At 45.2% G+C, this 23,392-nt stretch overlaps 1 protein-coding gene and 1 long non-coding RNA gene across 2 annotated transcripts in view; one reads left to right on the top strand and one right to left on the bottom strand.

The window, feature by feature from the left end:
* Nucleotides 1–23,392, top strand: part of LOC135557507 (uncharacterized) — a 44,656-nt gene that overhangs the window by 7,125 nt on the left and 14,139 nt on the right. The gene's annotated exons all lie outside the window — the stretch shown is intronic.
* Nucleotides 1–23,392, bottom strand: part of LOC135557505 (laminin subunit alpha-4-like) — a 33,441-nt gene that overhangs the window by 2,130 nt on the left and 7,919 nt on the right. The window contains exons 8-36 of the mRNA XM_064990806.1: nucleotides 22,670–22,753; nucleotides 22,379–22,530; nucleotides 21,941–22,051; nucleotides 21,188–21,299; nucleotides 20,735–20,899; nucleotides 20,447–20,640; nucleotides 19,077–19,193; nucleotides 14,655–14,803; nucleotides 14,179–14,320; nucleotides 13,976–14,069; nucleotides 13,765–13,881; nucleotides 13,444–13,629; nucleotides 13,186–13,322; nucleotides 12,686–12,850; nucleotides 11,801–11,946; nucleotides 11,309–11,471; nucleotides 10,952–11,085; nucleotides 10,626–10,797; nucleotides 10,314–10,445; nucleotides 10,048–10,190; nucleotides 9,732–9,861; nucleotides 9,481–9,618; nucleotides 7,827–7,960; nucleotides 7,494–7,649; nucleotides 6,817–6,961; nucleotides 6,071–6,264; nucleotides 2,967–3,156; nucleotides 1,160–1,315; nucleotides 494–653 (exon numbers count right to left, since the gene is read on the bottom strand). Of these exons, the coding sequence (XP_064846878.1) occupies nucleotides 494–653; nucleotides 1,160–1,315; nucleotides 2,967–3,156; nucleotides 6,071–6,264; nucleotides 6,817–6,961; nucleotides 7,494–7,649; nucleotides 7,827–7,960; nucleotides 9,481–9,618; nucleotides 9,732–9,861; nucleotides 10,048–10,190; nucleotides 10,314–10,445; nucleotides 10,626–10,797; nucleotides 10,952–11,085; nucleotides 11,309–11,471; nucleotides 11,801–11,946; nucleotides 12,686–12,850; nucleotides 13,186–13,322; nucleotides 13,444–13,629; nucleotides 13,765–13,881; nucleotides 13,976–14,069; nucleotides 14,179–14,320; nucleotides 14,655–14,803; nucleotides 19,077–19,193; nucleotides 20,447–20,640; nucleotides 20,735–20,899; nucleotides 21,188–21,299; nucleotides 21,941–22,051; nucleotides 22,379–22,530; nucleotides 22,670–22,753 (4,218 nt within the window). The remainder of the gene's footprint in view (nucleotides 1–493; nucleotides 654–1,159; nucleotides 1,316–2,966; nucleotides 3,157–6,070; nucleotides 6,265–6,816; nucleotides 6,962–7,493; nucleotides 7,650–7,826; nucleotides 7,961–9,480; nucleotides 9,619–9,731; nucleotides 9,862–10,047; nucleotides 10,191–10,313; nucleotides 10,446–10,625; nucleotides 10,798–10,951; nucleotides 11,086–11,308; nucleotides 11,472–11,800; nucleotides 11,947–12,685; nucleotides 12,851–13,185; nucleotides 13,323–13,443; nucleotides 13,630–13,764; nucleotides 13,882–13,975; nucleotides 14,070–14,178; nucleotides 14,321–14,654; nucleotides 14,804–19,076; nucleotides 19,194–20,446; nucleotides 20,641–20,734; nucleotides 20,900–21,187; nucleotides 21,300–21,940; nucleotides 22,052–22,378; nucleotides 22,531–22,669; nucleotides 22,754–23,392) is intronic.

The following is a 23,392-nucleotide window of genomic DNA, read 5'->3' as shown; positions in this document are numbered from 1 at the left end:
AATTGCTCTGAACTCGTTCAAACAGCTGCAGCTTGGCTTCCAAGACCTTGGAGATTGCAGCTCTCCTCCGCGCCCTCAATTTTTCCACCAGGCCAAATTTTCACCACAGCTGCACTGGGCATATCATATTCCGATATCCTGACTAGAGCCTCTCTGCTTCCCCGTCTCTGTGGTGATTCGTGAGCGGCCCAGGGGTTTTGTCTGCTTTCCAGAGAAAATCTGACATGGCGTGTGATATAACTGACACATTGTTTCCAAACAGCTCCAGGCCCTGCCAAAGTGAACCATGTACAATGATAGGACGGAGTATGTCCTGAAGATTGCAGGAAAATCAATGTTTCACAAGCTTTTCCTTTCGTATCATACTTCAAATTAATCTGGTAGGGTTCAGCCACAGTATAAAGCCAGAAGGGCCTTGAGGATAATCATATGTCATTACTTTCTTAATTCCTAGCTAAATGGAGAGGCTTGGCAAAGTGTGTTTGTGTCTTACCCAAGACGACATATCCTCCCTCTTCAGAGAAGTATGTCCCTGGCTCAGAGAGTCCCTCGAAGCACGGCGTCACCCCGAAGGCCTGAGACACGGAGGACAGCCATTGGCCATTCAACTGGAAGTTCTTCACACAGCCAGTGAAGCTGTACGCAGAGTTTCTCTATTGGAGACAAATACAGCACAGGAAAGTGTAAATGGGTGGTAGTACAGATATCTGTAGGTAATATGTTCCACTATCAGACCCCAGAGAGGGGTCACATTGATGGTTTATTGTTTTCTGTGGGAAACGTATCGTCTGAGTACAGCAGTCTGAAGTGAAAATACTTGGATGGCTCCCAGTGTGAACATATGCCAGAAAAGACTAGAGGACCATAAATCATTCCAGACATCTCTTATAATGTTCTTTATCGAAAGGTCAGGATCTTGACTTTTTAGTTCTTCTTATACATTCTTGGCCAGGGTTTTCATATGTTTCCAGGTTTCCACTGTAGAAACATTCTGCTCCATTTTCCTTCAGTAGGCTATAAGGTCCTGCTCTGTGTCCCAAATTACACCTCATTCCCTATATAGTGCACAACTTTTTGACCCTGGTGAAAAGTAGTACACTACATAGGGAATAGGGTACCATTTGGGATGCACACCTGGGCACTAAGGGGTGTATCTTACCAGTATGTTCTGCTGGGCCCTCCCTGGTGGCACCCCTCCCACATAGAGGGTACTGCTGACGTGCCAGGAGATGTTGGAGCCCTGAGCTCTATCCTCCAGCAGTGTCAGCCCATCAATGATTAATCGGCCCAGATTCCCATCACGAATAAAAATAACCTGCAGGAGGAGAGACAAGACAGGGCTGTTACACTGTCGGGTAGAACTATGTCACTGCTGAAAATGAGTGGCTTATCCCATAGAACAATCTATTTATGTGTGACAGATGTCAGAGGTAAAAGTTATGTATTTTAGTATATGGTTAATGGGGAATAAGTACACTAGAACACCTACTCATTCAAGGGTTTCTTTATTTTTTACTATTTTATACATTGTAGAATAATAGTGAAGACATCAAAACTATGAAATAACACATGGAATCATGTAGTAACCAAAAAAGTATTAAACAAATTAAAAAATATTTTATATTTGAGATTCTTCAAATAGCCACCCTTTGCCTTGATGACAGCTTTGCACACGCTTGGCATTCTCTCAACCAGCTTCACTTGGAATATTTTTCCAACAGTCTTAAAGGAGTTCCCACATATGCTGAGCACTTGTGGCTGCTTTTCCTTCACTCTCCAGTCTGACTCATCCCAAACCATCTCAATTTGGTTGAGGTCGGGGGACTGTGGGGGGCCAGGTCATCTGATGCAGCACTCCATCACTCTCCTTCTTGGTAAAATATCCCTTACACAGCCTGGAGGTGTGTTGGGTCATTGAAAAATAAATGATAGTATCGCTGCAGAATGCTGTGGTAGCCATGCTGGTTAAGTGTGCCTTGAATTCTAAATAAATCACAGACAGTGTCACCAGCAAAGCACCCCACACCACGACACCTCCTCCTCCATGCTTTACGGTGGGAAATACACATGCGGAGATCCTCCGTTCACCCACACTGCGTCTCACAAAGACACGGCGGTTGGAACCAGTTGTGGACTCCAAACCAAAAGACTGGTGGAAATTTGTCCAATGTCCATTGCTAGTGTTTCTTGGCCCAAGAAAGTCTCTTCTTCTTCTTATTGGTGTCCTTTAGTGGTGGTTTCTTTGCAGCAATTTGATCATGAAGGCCTGATTCACACAGTCGCCTCTGAACAGTTGATGTTGAGATGTGTCTGTTACTTAAACTCTGTGAATAATTTATTTGGGTTGCTATTTCTGAGGCTGGTAACTCTTAATGAACCTATCCTCTGCAGTCTTTCATTCCTGTGGCGGTCCTCATGAGAGCCAGTTTCATCATAGCACTTGATGGTTTTTGAGGCTGCACAAAGTTCTTGAAATGTTCCATATTGATTGACCTTCACGTCTTAAAGTAATGATGGACTGTCGTTTCTCTTTTGCTTATTTGAGCTGTTCTTGCCATAATATGGACTTGGTGTTTTACCAAATAGGGCTATCTTCTGTATACCCCCCTACCTTTTCACAACCCAACTGATTGGCTCAAACGCATTAAGAAGGAAAGAAATTCCACAAGGCACACCTGTTAATTGAAATGTATTCCAGGTGACTACCTCATGAGGCAGGTTGAGAGAATGCCAAGAGTGTGCATAGCTGTCATCAAGGCAAAGTGTGGCTATTTGAAGAATCTTAAATATAAAATATATTCGGATTTGTTTAACAATTTTTTGGTTACTACATGATTCCATGTGTTATTTCATAGTTTTGATGTCTTCACTATAATTCTACAATGTAGAAAATAGTAACAATTTAGAAAAACCCTTGAATGAGTAGGTGTTCTAAAACTTTTGACCGATAGTGTATATTTACTTACATTGTGCCATGTTCCGTCGTTGTACTTCTCCGGGCTCTTGACCTTGACCTGTTCTTGACCCAGGTTGAAGGTGTACATCAGCTTCCCATGGGAAAGAAACAGAGCCATGTAGTTGTCCTCTGCCTCGTCTGATGCATAAAAGATGAGGCCGAACGAGGACTGAGTCTTCAGGGACAGGGAGAAGTGAGACCTGGGGGGTAAAAGGTGCATTATAAACTGGGTGGTTTGAGCCTTGAATGCTGATTGGCAGAAAGCTGTGGTATATTTAAGTAATAAGACCTAAGAAGGGTTTGAGGGCCTTATTGCTTTTATAAAATGGTTACCGTAATACGGTTTAGAAAAATATGAGTAACTTTCTCAGTAAAACATGGGTACATTCGTTTTTGCATTCTGAAGTTGCTACTTAAGCGTGCTGGTCGTTAGTTTAGTTAATTCGTTTCATTCTACGTTGCTATGCTAAACAAGCCATTGGCTTGTAGCTAGCAGATAATCAATGATGATGAGACAATAACTTCAATAAATATTTCTTTAATAAATATCCAATTGGCCGACATAGGCCGCACTTCTCTGGTTAATGAATTAATGATTTTCTGAGTGTTTACGGTTTCCATGGTGAATTATTAGTTTTGTGTTCATTTATGGGCTAGCTAGCTAGCTTACAGGCACGGGAGAGACCGCATTTGTAAAATGAAACATTGTTGCACAGGTAGTAGAGGCATATAGGTGTCACGATCGTCGTACGAACTGGAAATATACTCAGACCAACATGCACTTCACGGCGAGTGCGGGGAGGAGGAACAGGACGTACTGGACTGAGGAGGCACACTGGAGGCCTGATGCGTGGGGCTGGTACAGGTGGCACCGGACGGGTGACATGCACTTCAGGGCGAGTGCGGGGAGCAAGCACAGGACGTACCTGACTGGGGAGCCGCACTGGAGACCTAGTGCGTAGAGCTGGCACAGATGGTGCAGGAACGATGACACACTCCGCACGGCGAGTGCGGGGAGCTGGCACAGGACGTACTGGGCTGTGTATGTGCACTGGAGACCTGGTGCGTAGAACCAGCACAAGTTGTACCGGAACGGTGACACACACTTAAGGGCGAGAGCGTGGAGGAGACACAGGACGTACCAGACTGGGGAGGCGCACTGGAGGCCAGATGTGTGAAACTGGTGCAGATGACACCGGAATGGTGTCACGCTCCTCAGCACGCCCGCTCTGCAGCACTCTCATCACCACCACCTCTCTCCGGAATCTTTCCTTAAGTTCCTCCTTCGACTCCCTGACGGTCTCTGGCTCATTCCTCGGCTCTGCCGACCACTCCTTGTGTCCCCCCCAAAAAACAACAACATTTGGGCTGTCTTTTGGGCTTACTCTGTGGCCGCGAACCCTGGAGCCGTCGCGGTCTTTCCTTCTCTCCCTGCATCTGCTTCCACGGAAGGCTTTTGTCTCCAGCCATAATTTCCTCCCAAGTTCAGGATGTCTTCTCCTCCTTTATCTCCTCCCAAGCCCAGGATACTTTCTCCTCCAGGGCACGCTGCTTGGTCCTGTTGTGGTGGGATCTTCTGTCACGATCGTCATACGAACTGGAAATATACTCAGACCAACGTGCAGCGTGATTTGGGTTCCACATGTTTTAATAAAGGAAACTCACAAAAACAGCAAACGAAATGTGAAGTCATGGAGTGCTCACAGGCAACTACACACAAACAAGATCCCACAAAAACCAGGAAATGGCTGCCTGAATATGATCCCCAATCAGAGACAACGATAAACAGCTGTCTCTGATTAGGAACCATACCAGGCCAACATAGAAATAAATGCACTAGATCACCCACCCTAGTCACACCTAACCAAAATGGAGAATAAAAAGGCTCTCTATGGTCAGGGCGTGACAACAGGACGCGCAGTGGAAGGCAACATCCAACTGTTGCAAACCAAATAGCAGCATGGGAAAATAAAGCTGTAGAGGCTTTTTTCCAGAGGGGATTATGACATTAACACGTCATGGTTGTCCCACAACTCCCGCATATCAACCAATCAGCATCCAGGATCCAAACAACCTGTTTTATGACAGACCTATACCCACGAGTGTGACACAAAAAACGCTTTACTGTTGTCATTACGTTGGTAGCAATAAGGCACCTTGGGAGTTTATGGTATATGGCCAATATACCACGGCTGACTTCGCATTGCTTCGTGGTTAAGAACAGCCCTTAGCCGTGATATAGTGGCCATATATCACACTACCTTGTGCCTTATTGCTTAATTATACTATACTCAGACCATTACTCAGAGACCCAGAGTAAAGTGCATGTGACTAGTACTTAGACTTAAGAAAACAGAGTGGAGTTCATGTGTAGAGTGGGTTCATGATTGACCTCTGGTTGACCTCTGGTTGACTTCTGCTTGACCAATCACCTATGTTGTACCCCCAGGTTGTGTCCCAAATGTCACCCTATTCCCTTCACAGTGTACTACCTTTATACAGAGCCCTATAGATGTGGTGAGGAGGTCATTGGAATGCAGACCATGGGGGGATAGAGGAAGGATGCAGGATTGATCTAACAAAGTGGATATTTATTGGAACAGGCCCACAATGTGGTTAATAAAGTCTGATATGGATATCTTTGGTTGTTTTTGCATAACATTTAGAAGTTGTCTCTTTTCAGGTTGAGATGTGTCTGCTAAATGCTAACTCCCGTTCATATAAGCTGGTAGCATAGAGTAGCTAGCATACATCGGTGGTGGTAGTCAAAGTCATTTTTAACTGTACTGCAGTTGATTGGTGACGATGACATGAACATGTGTTGGGGTTGACATCCATAAAAGCATTATACTCTGATTTGTACCTCAACATAGATGTGAAATACACATATAAACACTAGCCTACATGTAGGATCATTTTGCTGGGGGGCAATGAGGAGATTGGGGATCTTTCCCAGACAGCATCTTTAACCCAGGTGTTTCCATGGCATTTACATTGTTTTGGTTGAGTTCCATTGACCTTATCTATGGGCCCTGGTCAAAAGTAGTACACTATATAGGGAATAGGGTGCTATTTGGGATGCAAGCCAGGTGTTCTTCCCTTTCCTGGCCTTACCTCTCAGCGAGGGACTCTGGGATGTCAGTGTACTCCTGCCTGCTGTTGGCGATACCCCCGTAGTGGTGGGCGTGGCGGGTGGCATGGGGCCTGGCGGACAGGTAGCATGGTGTCTCTTCTGTCTCTCCTGGCTCCTGGTCATCACTGTTCAGTCCCAACAGGCCTTGTGGCTGGTTGATCTTGTCTCTGCCCGCCTTAGTAAGAGAATGGAAGTTATTTGACTGTTAGTAGTGGGTCAATGCATGCCTATTGTTCGGTATACAGTATCGTCTTTAAAGATCGAAATTGGGGGAAGCAGCGCTACTGTTTGCCCCAGCGCCTTTGTTATTGTCCTGTGTGGCTTTAAAGATCAAAATTGGGGGCCACCCATATGTAAAAGTAGTGGCCCCAGCCGACTTGTAAGTGTTTGCCCAAAAGCGCCTTTGTTATTGTGGGGAATGGCGCCTCAGCAGCACGGGGGAAAAAAATTGCAGTTCATATTCTGCTGTTCAATTACACGTGCAATGATATCCGAGGTGTTTGTTGTTTGGGGTAACTTCTTTGTTAATGTATTATCCCAAACGGATGTGGCAGTATCACCAATTAAGGATTCCATCTTTAAGTGTTTTTAAGACTCTTTTAAGACTTGAAAAGACAGGCAATTTTTATGAATGAATAATGATGACTTTTGTATCCGGCAGGCGTAAGCTTTTAGAAGCCAAACTCTGGTTCAATGACATGTATTTAAATGATCTTAATTTCTCTACCTTCCTAGTATGGCCCTGGTTGGAGTTTTTGCTGTGCTTTGAGAGCAGGGCAGCGGGCGGTCGCTCCACAGGGCAGTCCTGCAGGGAGGTCTGGACATTCTCAGTGTACTTCTGAAAGTCCTCAGGCTCAATGTCCCTGTCTTGTCTGGAGAGAGAGAGAGAGAGAGAGAGAGAGAGAGAGAGAGAGAGAGAGAGAGAGAGAGAGAGAGAGAGAGAACTAGCAGTGCCAAAGACACAAGAGCCATAGAGATACTCACACACACACACACACACACACACACACACACACACACACACACACACACACACACACACACACACACACACACACACACACACACACACACACACACACACACACACACACACACACACACAACTCTGTCTCCATGGAAACACACTCCATGTCCTCCCACTCGGCTCTCAACAGCAACTCTGCCTGGCTTTCTTCCTCTCATAGATACAGCTAGGCAGCAAGGTTTTCACCAACCGACCTGAGCCGGATGTCCAATGAGCTTGCTATCATAACAACGTTCTCTGGAGATAGGAGGTGTGTACAACCTTGGACTCGTTCACTTGCTAATATTAGATGCAATCCATTACACTCCATGACGTCAAACGCATTACGCTTTTAATGTGATCTGAGTGCCGTCGCAGTGAGAGAGGGGCCAGGTCACCTGCTGATGTAGGCGTAGCTGATGCAGCCAGTGAAGTTCTTGATGCTGCTACTGGGAGAGCCTCCTAAGTAGAAGCTCCTCACTGTGGAGGCTGAGGTGGGGGAGGACGGACGTTTCTTCTCATGCTTGTCTTTGTCATCCACCACCAGCTCATATCTGATGGCGATAGATAGTTATCGGTCAATTGTTACAGTGAACAATTATAATACATTTTGCTAGTAAATCACACTTTTAAATATGAAGAAATATGTATGTGGCTTGACAGCGAGGCAATCCGTAAAAAATACTTGCCAGATAAAGGGAGATGTTATTTACAATACTTTGGAGTCTTACTTGTCATTATTCGCTGAAGCTACCAGGAAATGGGTCATTCCATCATTGTACTGCTTCTTGTGTGATTTGACTCTGGTGCCCCTGGAGTTCAATACCACTGCTCCGTTCTCCAGAGCGATGGTAAACTCATCAGACTGAAGGAGGAATAGAGTTTGGAGTTGAACAACAGTTGTATTTCCTTTGCAGTTCCTTTGGAACTCACAAACTCAGCAAAAAAAGAAACATCCCCTTTTCAGGACCCTGTCTTTCAAAGATAATTCGTAAAAATCCGAATAACTTCACAGATCTTTATTGTAAAGGGTTTAAATCATGTTTCCCATGCTTGTTCAATGACCAATAAACAATTAATGAACATGCACCTGTGGAACGATCATTAAGACACTAACAGTTTACAGACGGTAGGCAATTAAGATCAGAGTTATGAAAACTTAGGACACTAAAGAGGCCTTTCTACTGACTCTGAAAAACACCAAAAGAAAGATGGCCAGGGTCCCTGCTCATCTGCGTGAACATGCCTTAGGCATGCTGCAAGGAGGCATGAGGACTGCAGATGTGGCCAGGGCAATAAATTGCAATGTCCGTACTGTGAGTCGCCTAAGACAGCGCTACAGGGAGACAGGATGGACAGCTGATCGTCCTCGCAGTGGCAAACCATGTGCAACAACACCTGCACAGGATCGGTACATCCTAACATCACACCTGCGGGACAAGTACAGGATGGCAACAACAACTGCCCGAGTTACACCAGGAACACACAATCCCTCCATCAGTGCCTGAGGGTTTATAGGCCTGTTGTAAGGCAGGTCATCACCGGCAACAACGTCGCCATTGGGCACAAACCCACCGTCGCTGGACCAGACAGGACTGGCAAAAAGTGCTCTTCACTGACGAGTCATGGTTTTGTCTCACCAGGGGTAATGGTCGGATTTGCGTTTATCGTCGAAGGAATGAGCCTAACATCGAGGCCTGTACTCTGGAGCGGGATCGATTTGGAGGTGGAGGGTCCGTCATGGTCTGGGGCGTGGTGTCACAGCATTATCGGATAGAACTTGTTGTCATTGCAGGCAATCTCAACACTGTGTGTTACAGGGAAGACATCCTCCTCCCTCATGTGTTACCCTTCCTGCAGGCTCATCCTGACATGACCCTCCAGCATGACAATGCCACCAGCCATACTGCTCGTTCTGTGTGTGATTTCCTGCAAGACAGGAATGTCAGTGTTCTGCCATAGCCAGTGAAGAGCCCGGATCTCAATCCCATTGAGCACGTCTGGCACCTGTTGGATCGGAGGGTGAGGGCTAAGGCCATTCCCCCCAGAAATGTCCGGGAACTTGCAGGTACCTTGTTGGAAGAGTGGGGTGACATCTCCCAGCAAGAACGGGCAAATCTGGTGCAGTCCATGAGGAGGAGATGCACTGCAGTACTTAATGCAGCTGGTGGCCACACCAGATACCGACTGTTACTTTTGATTTTGACCCCCCCCCCCCTTTGTTCAGGGACACATTATTCCATTTCTGATAATCACATGTCTGTGGAACTTGTTCCGTTTATGTCTCAGTTGTTGAATCTTATGTTCATACACATATTTACACATGTTAAGTTGTTGTTGAGTTTATGAAACAAATAAATACAATTCAGGCAAGAATCAATATACCCCTTCGATGTGGTAGAACAGGAGACCAGTAGGCTGCAGTGTCCTGAAGTTCAGGCCACCCTCGAAGGTGTCGAAGGGAGATATCTTTGCTGCAGACCCCAGGTAGCTCTCTCCAGTGAAGTAGGCTTTACGGGACATCTGTTAGAATCCAAGACACAACAGGGACATTGTCAACTATTGTAGTTCAGTTGATTCTGTATACACCACCAATGCTTTGTCTAGTAGCATTTGCTATGGACTACAGTACATACAAAGGACTCCTCAGGACAACCGCTGCTGATGCCAATAGTGCCTGGTTCCTCCAGGAGGTTAAAGTCTTTCTTCTGGAACTGGAAGCCCTTCACACAGCCCTTCAGCCCCATCAGGGAGGATAGCTCAGGCCTGGGGGAGAGGGAATATGCTCATAGTCACATAGGGCCTGCCGTCCAACTGTACTCAGTGTAATGCTAATGTAACAATCTGTTGATATTGTGTTACAATTGTCAACTATGCTTACAAAGGAAGACCTCTTAAGGTCCTTGGATTGGTGTGAGGAAGTGCACATGTGTGATTAGATAACTGACTCACCTGGAGAGGAGAATGCGCGAGGGGGCCCCTCCTATGTAGATATCGGAGAAGGGCAATGTTTTTTTTTCATTCTCCATGGACTTGACGTGACTCTTGTCCACCAATAGAATGATCTTCTTGGAGTAATGATAGATGACTGACACCTATAAAAAGAACAGCACAGCTTAGATTGGATTGGGCCTGCTGTTGAAAGGAAATTGGTTGCATTCACATCTCAATAGAGACACCCCTCCCGACAGAAAGACGATGGGCTGATTTAGATTTACCTCATGGTATCTTGCGTCATTGATCTGTAGTTTAGGTAAGTTACTCTCCATGACGATCGGGCCTCCGCTGAAGCCAAAGTCGTACATGAGACGTAGGAAGCCATTCTTCAACTCTAACAGGAAGAACTTGTCCTAGAATGAATTATTGAACAGTTTCTTTCTAGTCATTTTTCCCCAGTAACATGACGCAGAAAAAGTATTGGTAAATCTCTCTATGCTCTCTGAAGAATTGCAAGGCATAGCATTGCATCACTGACTGACACTATGTTGCTTGTTCAAAAATAAAGGGGACATTTTCGCTACTATATTTACCCCGGTGACCATGAGTAACAGGATGCCGTTGTTTGCTACTGTCCGAACAGCAATGTCAAACCGGGTGACGATGCCAAATTTACCCCTCCTCTCCATGTTGTTGATGAGGGCATATCCAGTTCCGTCAAACAGGTAGCTGGCGATACGACTCTGCGAGAATGCCAGCTTATACCTGATACGGCAAAGAAAACAATGTTAGAGTTAAGTCGAAATGAAGCGACTCGCCTGAAGGAGCCTCAGATGGAGACGTGGACTCTTTAAGGGCAGAGGTCATATCTAATGTTCCCAACAGAAAACGTATATAGACAAGATACAGTACGTTATACCTGGGACAAGGTGTTGAAGCAACTACATCCATCTTGTGCGTCTGTTTGAAATTGTACAGACTGATGACATCATTATTTAAAGAGGCCAACTCGATGCAGCCCACAAAAGGAGCGAGGCTGAGTGCAGGTGGCAGCTACAAGGAAAAAACAAAACATTCAGACTCTTAATCTTGGAAGGAAAAAAGTAAATAGAGAGTCATCGCAATACTGATTCAATTCTGCTGTGTCAGTGGTTCATGAGTGAAGTACAGTTTACATCAATATTGTACGATGGAAATGGTCTGCTACGCATTAGCCAATGCCACAGAACTCTGATCAGAGGTCGATGTCATATCCTGTTAGAAAGTGATACCGTACCCTGACGTCAGCGGGGACGCCACCCACGAAGAAGACAGTGTCTTCAGGGTCCAGGTTGAACAGGGAGTCGGTGCCAAAGGCTTCGCCCTTTTGGATGAACTTCTGCTCGTCAGTGGACGTCTGACTGGGCACAGTCAGGAACACTTTTCCATGTCTGCCCAGCCTGTCAAAACAAAGACACAAAGAAGCGTGAATAATCAGTCCCATCAACACCGTTACATACTGCATGGGCAGAACAGCCTCATGAATCCCTGTGAGTGGTTAGACGAGACAGATGTCCTGTCTGTGTGAATGGACGGACGGTCTTTAGCAAGGTTGCAAATCTGTACTGTATGTGCTTTAGCCAAGTTCTTTGTCATCGCTTGTCATTCATTAAACATGTGTGGCATGACGACAGACACGACAGATGTCTAATAAGCATTGATCTTCTACCAGGCTTTGCCAGTCTATCTGTGCGACTGGATCTGTTGCTTAGGTAACACACTACTGTACCTCTCCACTTTGATGAGGTTGAAGACTGGAGGCCATTGGCTGACGGGCTTTGAACCCAGCGGGATTTCAACATCTTCCCCTCCCAGGTTGTAGATGTACACCAGGTTGTCATTCTTGATGGCCAGACCCATGTAGTCCTTCTTACCCTATATGATATGTAGAAAAGAAACCAAGGTGACAGGTTTTATACAGCACAGTGCCTGTATTGTGATATTGAATCCCTGCCTGCGATCTTATTCAGGAAAATCTCCTAATCTTTGCTTTATAAAACCAACGAAGGGTCACAGAGCGCCATTTCTAAGCATCAAGCAGACTTACACAAACACCACTGCATAATTTACAGCAGTGGCAGAATCACCAGGGTAAGCAGCATCATTAAAGAGAACAGAGAGGCCCAGAGAGGAGAGCTCCTGTGGGTGGGTAACGGCATTTATGTAAATGAGCCCCGACTTTGGCGGCAGTGGCGCACACAACAGGCGTCTACCGGAAACCTTTTGAAAAAGGCAACTGTCTCAAAGGCCTCTTCTGCTCACATGATCACAACAAACCATTCATCTGCACACAAGCTGCTCTCGCCCTTTTATCTCAAGCCATCCTCAGGGTCCAAGTCTGGGAACTTTCATTGGCAGATCTGGGCCATTCTGCAACCCCCTTCTCCAACCCACCCACTTCTTGCACACAATAGAAAAACACGTCAGCATTATCACAGGGGCTGTTGCGCTATATGCTGGTCTAGCCTGATCCCAGATGTGTTTATGCTGTATGGCCAACTTCCATGGTTGTGGCATGACAACAAAAGGAGTTGGCTATACAGGACGAGTAGATCTGAACCCAGCACCAGCCCAGCTCCCTATTTCCTAAACCCCCCTCCCCCAGCCTCCTCACGTTTCTGTCTCCCAGATAGAAGATGAAGCGGTCCTCAATAGGGTCCTTATCTGGGTCCACCCTGATGAACAGACTGATGGTGGTCACTGTCTTAAGGTCCGCCACATTGATGTGGGGCTGCACTTCAACCGACGACTGACCGTTGAACTTCATGGACACTTGGACCTACAGTATGGTGTAACAAAACATGATATACAGTGCCTTCAGGAAAGTATTCAGACTCCTTGACTTTTACCACATTTTGTTACGTTACAGCCTTATTTTAAAATGGATTAAGAAATGGGGTATTGTGTGTATATCGATGAGGAAAACAACTATTTTATCAATATTAGAATAAGGCTGTAACTTAACAAAATGTGGATAAAGTCAAGGGGTCTGAATACTTTCCGAAGGCACTGTATCTGTGTCATACAGGACTCGATTATGAACAAGACTTGGGATTATAGTAACACAAGACTGTAGAAGGTTTTTCATTGGTGGTGATAGGTGATAATATTGACCTTCTTGGCCACACTCCTGGCCTGGGCGATGAGCTCTCTGATCCTCATAATGTTGGTGGTCACGTTGTTCACTGGCTTCTTCTCAATGACACGCAGCTTGTCCAGCAGCTCAGGAACCAGCTCAGACAGGTTCTCAACTGAAAACCCCACCATGGATGGAGAGGATTACCACTTACTAGTTTGAGGGTAATGCTTAGTCATTTAGTCTTCTCTGTCGAGGATTGAAATACTGTAGAAGTGTTGATGAGTATACTGTACCTGCTTTCCCAGCAGAGACTACAGCGCGGTCAAAGGCTGCAGCAGAGTAATCTTGATTCTTCATGTTGGTGGCCCACTCCTCCACCTTCTCGTGGATGGGGGTGATGGTCTGCAGGACCTCCACAGAGCGGTTCAGGGTGCCTTCAGCCACCTCCCTGGTGAGCTCCAGACGCTTGGTGGTTCTGCCTGGAAGATCAAAGTGGAATTCAGAACAACAAATTCAGTACCGAGATGAGGAGAGCAGTGAATGGCAGTGAATACAATGATGTGCATGTCAGAGACCCTAGATAGGCTATGGTCCAGAACAAGAATGTGTTTTACCTGGCTCAATTTCCTTGATGTCTTTCAGTACTTCCTCTAGTTTTTTGGTGTTGTCATCCATGGTCTCCTTGGTCTCCTCAATATATTTAATCTTGTCCAGAACCTCAGTTTCAACCTCTGTTGAGACAATTCACACATGAATCATCGAGGAGAACCCGTACAGTCTAGTCTAAAAATAACCAGACATTGCCTAATCTAAAAAATGTCATACCAAGTTGCTCAGAATGCAATGAAATAGATTCCTTGAAGATGTTGTCACTCTGGGTCTTCAGGAACCCCAGCTGTGTGTTGATCCCGTTGGTGGCCTGCCAAAGACAGCACAGTTTTAGCTTATCAATTGAAAACCACTCTATATTAGCCGAAATACTGCATGTAGCTAATGTAGCTAACTGCTGAGCATTTCGGACAACCTACATCCTCAGCTCTTGTTGCTAAATCCAGTGTTGTCAGTCCAGTGATGTTGGCCTCTTCGATGTACTGGACTATGTTGTTGTACACATTGGCTGCAACCAGAGCCTTCTGCACGAATCCGTTGGCATCGCTGCCTTTCAGATCACTAGGTGGAAAGAAACGTACAACAACGTCAAGGTCTAGTTGGAATCTTTGTAAGGCATTAAGGGTAAAGAACATAGCTGTAGTGTTGGCCTGCTTTTAACTGTGATACTACTACTGTACTACTCATTTGTGCTTCAAGTAAAGTGTGATTGATTGTTGATCAGTTTTGAATAATGTTCAGTGGTGGTTTTGTTCTTGAATGTGGTGTGCATTATAATGGAATAAAGTGGATAATCGAGTCGTGTTTAGCAGTTGGTTGTTTGGTTCTACAGTGTGATGTGCATTAGAGTGATGCCATTAGAAGATCATTACTATATGACATCACTACTACTCACTACTCCAGCTCTGTAGCTTGACTCTGTAGATCCTTTGCGTGGTCCTGGGCTCTCTGGACTAGTTCTCTGTCTGCCAGGGACAGCGCCTCAGTCTTCTCCTGCAACAGTTTGCTGGCGCCATCGATCGCAGCGTGGTACTCAGTCACGTTCTACACAGATACAGACCCCATTCCAGGACTTAACTAACAAAGTTACGTCTGAATGATTCTATTTCACCACTGACTTAACCAATAGAGAGCCAATTGACTTAAAGGGATACCTTGGGATTTTGGCAATGAAGCCCTATGCTTACCATTAATGTCCAGCCATTATGCTAATGCTAGTTAGCAATTGCTCTAATGGTAGTTAGCAACATTCTTCACGCAGAGAAATACCAATGGTATCCACAAGTTCATCTGACTCTGGGGAAGAATACAAAGTGCTTTGTTTCGAAAATCCTGAAGTATCCCCTCAAAAGGGGAATTGTATAACCTGTTAAACCTGAGCGATTGTTTTGTGTCCTGTACAAGGTCTGGCAAATGTTGCTGGGTTATAAGAATGAAGTTCTTACCTTTCTAACAGTACTAAGCATGTGTTTGTAGTACTTATAGTTTTGAAACTGAAATGTACTTCATGAGGGTAGTATACAATATTATGAATCGTTTAGAAAATGCCATTAGAGGGCGTCAGAGTTTTCAGCAGCGTTTTTGATCTCATGCTACCTCAAAAAATGCCCTAATATCATTTTGGGTGTCTGTTAGATTTGTCATGGATTCATACAAAGTGCATTGACAATACGTGGTACTCTCCCTGTCATGCCATACAGTGCCTTTAGATAGTATTCACACCCCTTGTCTTTTTCCACATTTCGTTGTGTTAAAGCCTGAATTCAAAAGGGATTCCATTTAAATCAAATCAAATCAAATTTTATTTGTCACATACACATGGTTAGCAGATGTTAATGCGAGTGTAGCGAAATGCTTGTGCTTCCAGTTCCGACAATGCAGTAATAACCAACAAGTAATCTAACGAACAATTCCAAAACTAATATCTTATACACAGTGTAAGGGGATAAAGAATATGTACATAAAGATATGAATGAGTGATGGTGCAGAGCAGCATAGGCAAGATACAGTAGATGGTATCGAGTACAGTATATACATATGAGATGAGTATGTAAAAAAAGTGGCATAGTTAAAGTGGCTAGTGATACATGTATTACATAAGGATGCAGTAGATGATAGAGTACAGTATATACGTATACATATGAGATGAATAATGTAGGGTATGTAAACATTATATTAGGTAGCATTGTTTAAAGTGGCTAGTGATATATTTTACATAATTTCCCATCAATTCCCATTATTGAAGTGGCTGGAGTTGAGTCAGTGTGTTGGCAGCAACCACTCAATGTTAGTGGTTGCTGTTTAACAGTCTGATGGCCTTGAGATAGAAGCTGTTTTTCAGTCTCTCGGTCCCAGCTTTGATGTACCTGTACTGACCTCGCCTTCTGGATGATAGCGGGGTGAACAGGCAGTGGCTCGGGTGGGTGTTGTCCTTGATGATCTTTATGGCCTTCCTGTAACATCGGGTGGTGTAGGTGTCCTGGAGGGCTGCTGCGCCTTCTTCACGATGCTGTCTGTGTGAGTGGACCAATTTAGTTTGTCTGTGATGTGTATGCCGAGGAACTTAAAACTTACTACCCTCTCCACTACTGTTCCATCGATGTGGATAGGGGGGTGTTCCCTCTGCTGTTTCCTGAAGTCCACAATCATCTCCTTAGTTTTGTTGACGTTGAGTGTGAGGTTATTGTCCTGACACCACACTCCGAGGGCCCTCACCTCCTCCCTGTAGGCCGTCTCGTCGTTGTTGGTAATCAAGCCTACCACTGTTGTGTCGTCCGCAAACTTGATGATTGAGTTGGAGGCGTGCGTTGCCGCGCAGTCGTGGGTGAACAGGGAGTACAGGAGAGGGCTCAGAACGCACCCTTGTGGGGCCCCAGTGTTGAGGATCAGCGGGGTGGAGATGTTGTTGCCTACCCTCACCACCTGGGGGCGGCCCGTCCTGAAGTCCAGTACCCAGTTGCACAGGGCGGGGTCGAGACCCAGGGTCTCGAGCTTGATCACGAGCTTGGAGGGTACTATGGTGTTAAATGCTGAGCTGTAGTCGATGAACAGCATTCTCACATAGGTATTCCTCTTGTCCAGATGGGTTAGGGCAGTGTGCAGTGTGGTTGAGATTGTGTCGTCTGTGGACCTATTTGGGCGGTAAGCAGATTGGAGTGGGTCTAGGGTGTCAGGTAGGGTGGAGGTGATATGGTCCTTGACTAGTCTCTCAAAGCACTTCATGATGACGGAAGTGAGTGCTACGGGGCGGTAGTCGTTTAGCTCAGTTACCTTAGCTTTCTTGGGAACAGGAACAATGGTGGCCCTCTTGAAGCATGTGGGAACAGCAGACTGGTATAGGGATTGATTGAATATGTCCGTAAACACACCAGCCAGCTGGTCTGCACATGCTCTGAGGGCGCGGCTGGGGATGCCGTCTGGGCCTGCAGCCTTGCGAGGGTTAACACGTTTAAATGTTTTACTCACCTCGGCTGCAGTGAAGGAGAGACCGCATGTTTCCGTTGCAGGCCGTGTCAGTGGCACTGTATTGTCCTCAAAGCGGGCAAAAAGTTATTTAGTCTGCCTGGGAGCAAGACATCCTGGTCCGTGACTGAGCTGGATTTCATCTTGTAGTCCGTGATTGACTGTAGACCCTGCCACATACCTCTTGTGTCTGAGCCGTTGAATTGAGATTCTACTTTGTCTCTATACTGACGCTTAGCTTGTTTGATAGCCTTACGGAGGGAATAGCTGCACTGTTTGTATTCGGTCATGTTACCAGTCACCTTGCTCTGATTAAAAGCAGTGGTTCGCGCTTTCAGTTTCACGCGAATGCTGCCATCAATCCACGGTTTCTGGTTAGGGAATGTTTTAATCGTTGCTATGGGAACGACATCTTCAACACACGTTCTAATGAACTCGCACACCGAATCAGCGTATTCGTCAATGTTGTTGCCTGACGTAATACGAAACATGTCCCAGTCCACGTGATGGAAGCAGTCTTGGAGTGTGGAATCAGCTTGGTCGGACCAGCGTTGGACAGACCTCAGCGTGGGAGCTTTAGATGTTTAGATGTTGTGTCACTGGCCTACACACGATACCCCATAATGTCAAAGTGGAATTCCGTTTTGAGACATTTTGACAAATGAATAGAAAATGAAAAGTTGAAATGTCTTTAGTCAATAAGTATTCAACCCTTTTGTTATGGCAAGTCTAAATATGTTCAGGAGTAAAAATGTGCACAGGCAATCCTACAGGAAAACCTTATTCAGTCTGCTTTCCAACAGACACTGGGAGTCCTTTTAACTTTCAGCAGGACAATAACCTAAAACACAAGGCCAAATATACACTGGAGTTGTTTACCAAGATGACATTGAATGTTCCTGAGTAGCCTAGTTACAGTTTTGACTTGAAAATCTTTGGCAAGACTTGAAAATGGCTGTCTAGCAATGATTAACAACTAACTTGAAAGAGCTTAAATAATTATTTTAATAATAATTTGCTAATATTCTACAATCCATGTGTGCAAAGCTCTTAGAGACTTATGCAGAAAGACTCACAGCTGTAATTGTTGCCAAAGGTGATTCCAACATGTTTTGACTAAGGGGTTTGAATACTTATGTAAATGAGAAATATTTGTATAACATTTTTTTTACCCCCTTTTTCTCCCCAATTTCATGATATCCAATTGGTAGTTACAGTCTTGTCCCATCACTGCAACTTCCGTACGGACTCGGGAGAGGCTCGTGCATCCTCCGAAACACAGCCCCGCCAAGCCGCACTGCTTCTTGACACACTGCTCGCTTAACCCGGAAGCCAGTCGCACCAACGTGTTGGAGGAAACACCATACAGCTGGCGACCGAAGTCAGCTTGCATGCGCCCAACCCTCCATAAGGAGACGCTAGAGCACAATGGGACAAGGACATACCGGCTGGCCAAACCCTCCCCTAACCTGGACGACGCTGTGCCAATTTTTCGCTGCCTCATGGGTCTCGGGAGGCCCCCAAAATGAGATATTTCTGCATTTCATTTTCAATAGATTTGCACAATTTTTTTTAAACATGTCTTCACTTTGTTATAATGGGATAGATGGGTGAGGGAAAAAACATCTATTTAATCCATTTTGAATTCAGGCTGTAACTCAACAAAATGTGGAACAAGTAAAGGGGTATGAATACTTTCTGAAGGCACTGTGTCCTAAACATGCACTGAAGCAATCCAATCCATCGTAATTACATGTATAATACAGGTGATCTCATTCAGTGGGTCCAAAATACAAAGCTTTCAGGCATAGGTTAATGGTGACTGTGGCGTGTACAGAAAGAGAACAGGCCTTACCTGCACCAGGAGAACCATCTCAGCAACAGTATTCTCAGTGTCCTTGACGAGGTCTTCAGCTGTCTGCAAGGTGTCATTCACAGCTTCGTAGTTCTCCACCAGTATCTGCTGCTTGGCCTGGGAGAGAGATGTTCAGTCATATCTTTGTTTTAGTACAGAGCAGAGGAGGCTGGTGGGAGGAGATATACGATGGACAGGTTATACATTATGTGTAGTGAGTACAGGTTATGAATGTCTCACATATGAACACTCTTATCACAAAAGCACATAAATCATAGGAACAATAATATTAAACGTGAAATGAAAAGGATGAAAAATGTGTTTTTTCCCCAAAGAGGCAAGATAGAGATATTTGTTGACAAAGATATAAGTATAGCACAGTAACATTGTCCTACCCCCAGAGTAACTCTGGCTTTGTTCCTGTTGCTATGACTAGTGTTGACCAATCTGCTTAGGGAAGGAAGAGCCCCAGATTATGGGAGGCCTCCTGTTTGGACAGTGCACCATTCATGTCATTGGTTTACAGCAGAGGCCCTGAACCACAATGGGCCCATAATGTCAACTTGGGCATGACAACAGGCCAGTCTGTGTGCTACAAAGAATCCCAATCCCTCAGGTTTTCACACCGTAATGAATAGGACCAACAGGCCTGTTGTATTGTATTTCGGATCTATAAACAGAACATACACGCCCCAGACTTAAAGAAATGCTTTACAAAATGACTGTACACATGATACCCAGTTCAATGTCAAGCAGCTGTAGTTAACTCTAAGGGGCATAGCCTTTTTATATGGGGATATGATTGTGTGTGCAGTAATGTATCTCCCCCAGTTTGTGCCTCCTAACAATCCAATCCAACAGCTGTTTCTGTGTTACTGTTCTCTACTACTAAATACCACGGGTAATTGAGTTCTCTGGCAGACTTTGGGAACAACAACAATCCCCATACAGATGGAGAGAAATATCTGGTCTATTCCTTGGCAGGAGCAGGACAGTGTTGCTTCCCAGTGATAAAGCCAAGCTGAACTCCTACAACATTCAGAGAAGAGATAGAGGTAGACTGCACTGAGGCAGAACTCAACAACATCACACTCCCTCAGAGCAGGCTTGAGCTTCACTTATCGTTTTAGCAGGGCGTTCTCACAGTGAACTGTAGTAATAAACACAGAGAGCTGGAAACCAGAGAGCCAGGGAGTCAGGCCAGCAGGCAGTCAGTCAGTCAGGCGGCCAGTCAGGAAGTCAGTCAGAGGGTCAGAGGGTCAGGGAGGCTGGGAGTCAGGGAGTCAGCTAGAGACATTTGGGGAGCCAAGACGAGAGTGGCTCCCGGCGGCACGGTTTGGGCCAAGCGGAGCGGGGTTGTGGGAAGTTACCTCACTCCTCTGGAATTTGACGGTGTTGGCTTTGTTCATGTCCTCCGTCTCCTGCACAGTGTTGGCAGCCTTCTGGAGGATCTCCTGGGCCTCAGAGAGCTTTTTGGTGAAGCGGGAGAGCACCTCCCGTACCGGGGCCATGCGGCCTTCCGTACTGATCAGCTTCTTCTCCAGCTGACGCACGTTTCTAAGGACTGAACGACACACAAATGGGACCCCAAACGCAGCCTTTTGTAACAAACCATCAAAAAATGTGTGTGTGTGTGCGCAAGCACGTGTTTTCCTCACGGTCGTGGGCCTCCGTGGACTCATCGGTGGCGGTGGGCTCTCGTGGGGACAGGTCCAGTTTCTTCATCAATGTCACCATGCCCTCGGCCATGGCCGTCTTCTTTCTGATGACCTCTGGGTCCAGGTCCTGATGGACACTGTAGAGCTCCCAGTCACTGATCATTTCTGTGATACACAAACATAACAGGGAGCAGGGTGAAGGAAGGCTGGGATATGACTGAGGCCATGTTACCAGAAGCTCCCCTAGAAAACTCAAACGCTGATAAATGGATGACTGTAGGAAATACAGCAACGGGGATTTGGATTTCAATCTTAAGCCAAGGCGTCATTCAAAAGTTATTGGAAATCACATATCAACATTTAGAACATACCTAAAAGCCTATAATAATCACAAGGGAGGTGGACAGTACTCAAGGAGACAGAGCAGTGTAGCTTTAGCAGACCTAAAATTACCTTCAAGGAGTACGTTGAGGGTGGTGAGGTTAGTGGTCAGCTCGTCAGCCAGAGTGATGCTTTGTAGTGTGTCTTCATCCACTCGGTCCCCCATGGACTTCACTACACTCTCCTGGCCCACCACAAACACCAGACAGATCAATGACATAGTCAAGACAAACACCACAAGAACACACAAATCAATCACACAGTCCGGACACTACCACTACAGCTCAATAAAATAGATGTGATGGCTCTGAGAGATAAGCTAACTGATCTACACTCCCCTATGTATTTATTTGGACAGTGAAGCTAAAATATTCTTACTGGCTCTATACTCCAGGATTTTGTATTTGAGGTCAAATGTTTTTTTCTCAGGCGACAGTACAGAATGTCACCTTATATTTGAGGGTATTTTCATACATATCTGTTTTACCATTTAGAAATGAAAGCACTTCATGTATCTAGTCGTCCCCCCCCCCCCCCCATTTGAGGATGTCATACATTTTTGGGCAAATTCACTTATCAGTGTATTAAAATTGGTCAAAAGGTTAGTAATCTGCCCCATATTCCCAGCATGCAATGACTACATCAAGCTTGCAACTCTACAAACTTGTTGGATGCATTTGCGGTTTGTTTTGGTTGTGTTTCGGGATTAATAGAAACGTTTTTCTGCAGGTGGACTTTATTTCACCTCCAGCGTAATGTAAACAGTGGAAGAGGGAGGAAGAGGAGTGCGAGTGAGTTAGATGAGCGATGAAGGTGTCCTCTTACTGTCTCTGCCAGATGGTTCATGTCTGAGAGTAGAGCAGCACTGGCCTCCTCCAGCTGCCCTGTCTGTGTCCTCATCATAGATGACTTATTTCTCCAGTTCCTAAACTGATTCTGAAAACAAAACGGGAGAAGTTAGATACACTTACACAATACTATTACAATACAGTCTATGCTTGTTAGGGTTGTGAGAAGAGAATTGTGTGATGTGCACTGTACAATGTTTGGTGTATTGGTTGGTTAGTTAGTTGGTTGGTTGGGTGGTTGGTTGGGTGTTTAGTGTGTGAGATTTGCCAATATCCAGCGGCTTTGTAATAGTTAAACTCCCGAATTTGCTAATTTCTCTTGTTTAAATCAGAACGAACTGATAATATAGGTGTGCATCAACATGATTGAGTCCCGACTATATCAGCGTGAGCAGAAAGAGAGGCTGTACTCTACCTGCAGACGGTGGGCGGTGTAGTTGTAGTACTTGAGCCTGTCATTGGCTGCAGCCCCAGTGGAGATGTTCAACACACTGACCTTCACCTGGTCCAGCGTCTTATTGGACAGCCTCAGGTCACCAGTCAGGTGCCAGATACACTCATCACAACCTGATAGGAGGGAGGAGCCAAATGAAGACAAATGATTTTCTATGTCATTTCCCCAACATCACATCAGTCCAACACAAATAGATAGTTGTTTAAAGATGAACTGAAATGTATTTTTTTATTTCTAACCAGGCCCTCTTACTGATGTTGCAGGGGTTGACCATGGCTGCTTCTGGCAAACACTCCCCAGTGTGCATGTCACAGTGCCCGCTAGCACAGTCACATTCTGGATGGAAGAAACAGACACACACATGTACCTCATATATAGCTACAGTTGATTACATGTGGAGTTCCCTTCATCAAGTCGAATGCTTTATCAGCCGGACACGTGAGAGTCAGTTTGGGTACCAAAAATATGATGGAACCCATGGTGAGTATTATGGCTGGGATGGAGTGCTGCTGCACGTGCTGAGTGGTTTGGTACTGGCTTTGACCGTGTACTGTATATAGGTTCCTCTCTTAGTTCTTATTTCTCATGTTTTGTATTTTCTTATAATTGATACTTTTGAATACTGCGCTGTTGGGCAGGGCTTGCAAGTGAAAGGTGCAATATGCCAAAATCGCTCCGCTATTGCCTGGATGCTAAAATTCTAAAAGTTCGGACTCATTTCTGTTTATGTGTCAAAACAATCTATGCATAGTGTAGAGAATCATTGTGCCATCTAAACCACTGTGGAATACCTTATCAATAGCCCAAAATATTGTATTTTCAGCTGTTTGAAGCTGGTGTACAAAACCGAAAGTAAAAGACGCAAAAACGAAAGTTAAGAATGGGCAGCATGGAAATAGCGCAATAGATCTACCGCTTCTTATACTTGCTTTCAATGAGAATGACAGTTCTACAACTCACATTTCTATGTGAATT

Source organism: Oncorhynchus masou, chromosome 16, assembly GCF_036934945.1.
Source record: "Oncorhynchus masou masou isolate Uvic2021 chromosome 16, UVic_Omas_1.1, whole genome shotgun sequence".
In the NCBI taxonomy this organism is placed as follows: Eukaryota; Metazoa; Chordata; class Actinopteri; order Salmoniformes; family Salmonidae; genus Oncorhynchus; species Oncorhynchus masou.
The sequence above is the reverse complement of the archived record's forward strand: the minus strand, read 5'-3'. Positions and strand labels throughout refer to the sequence as shown.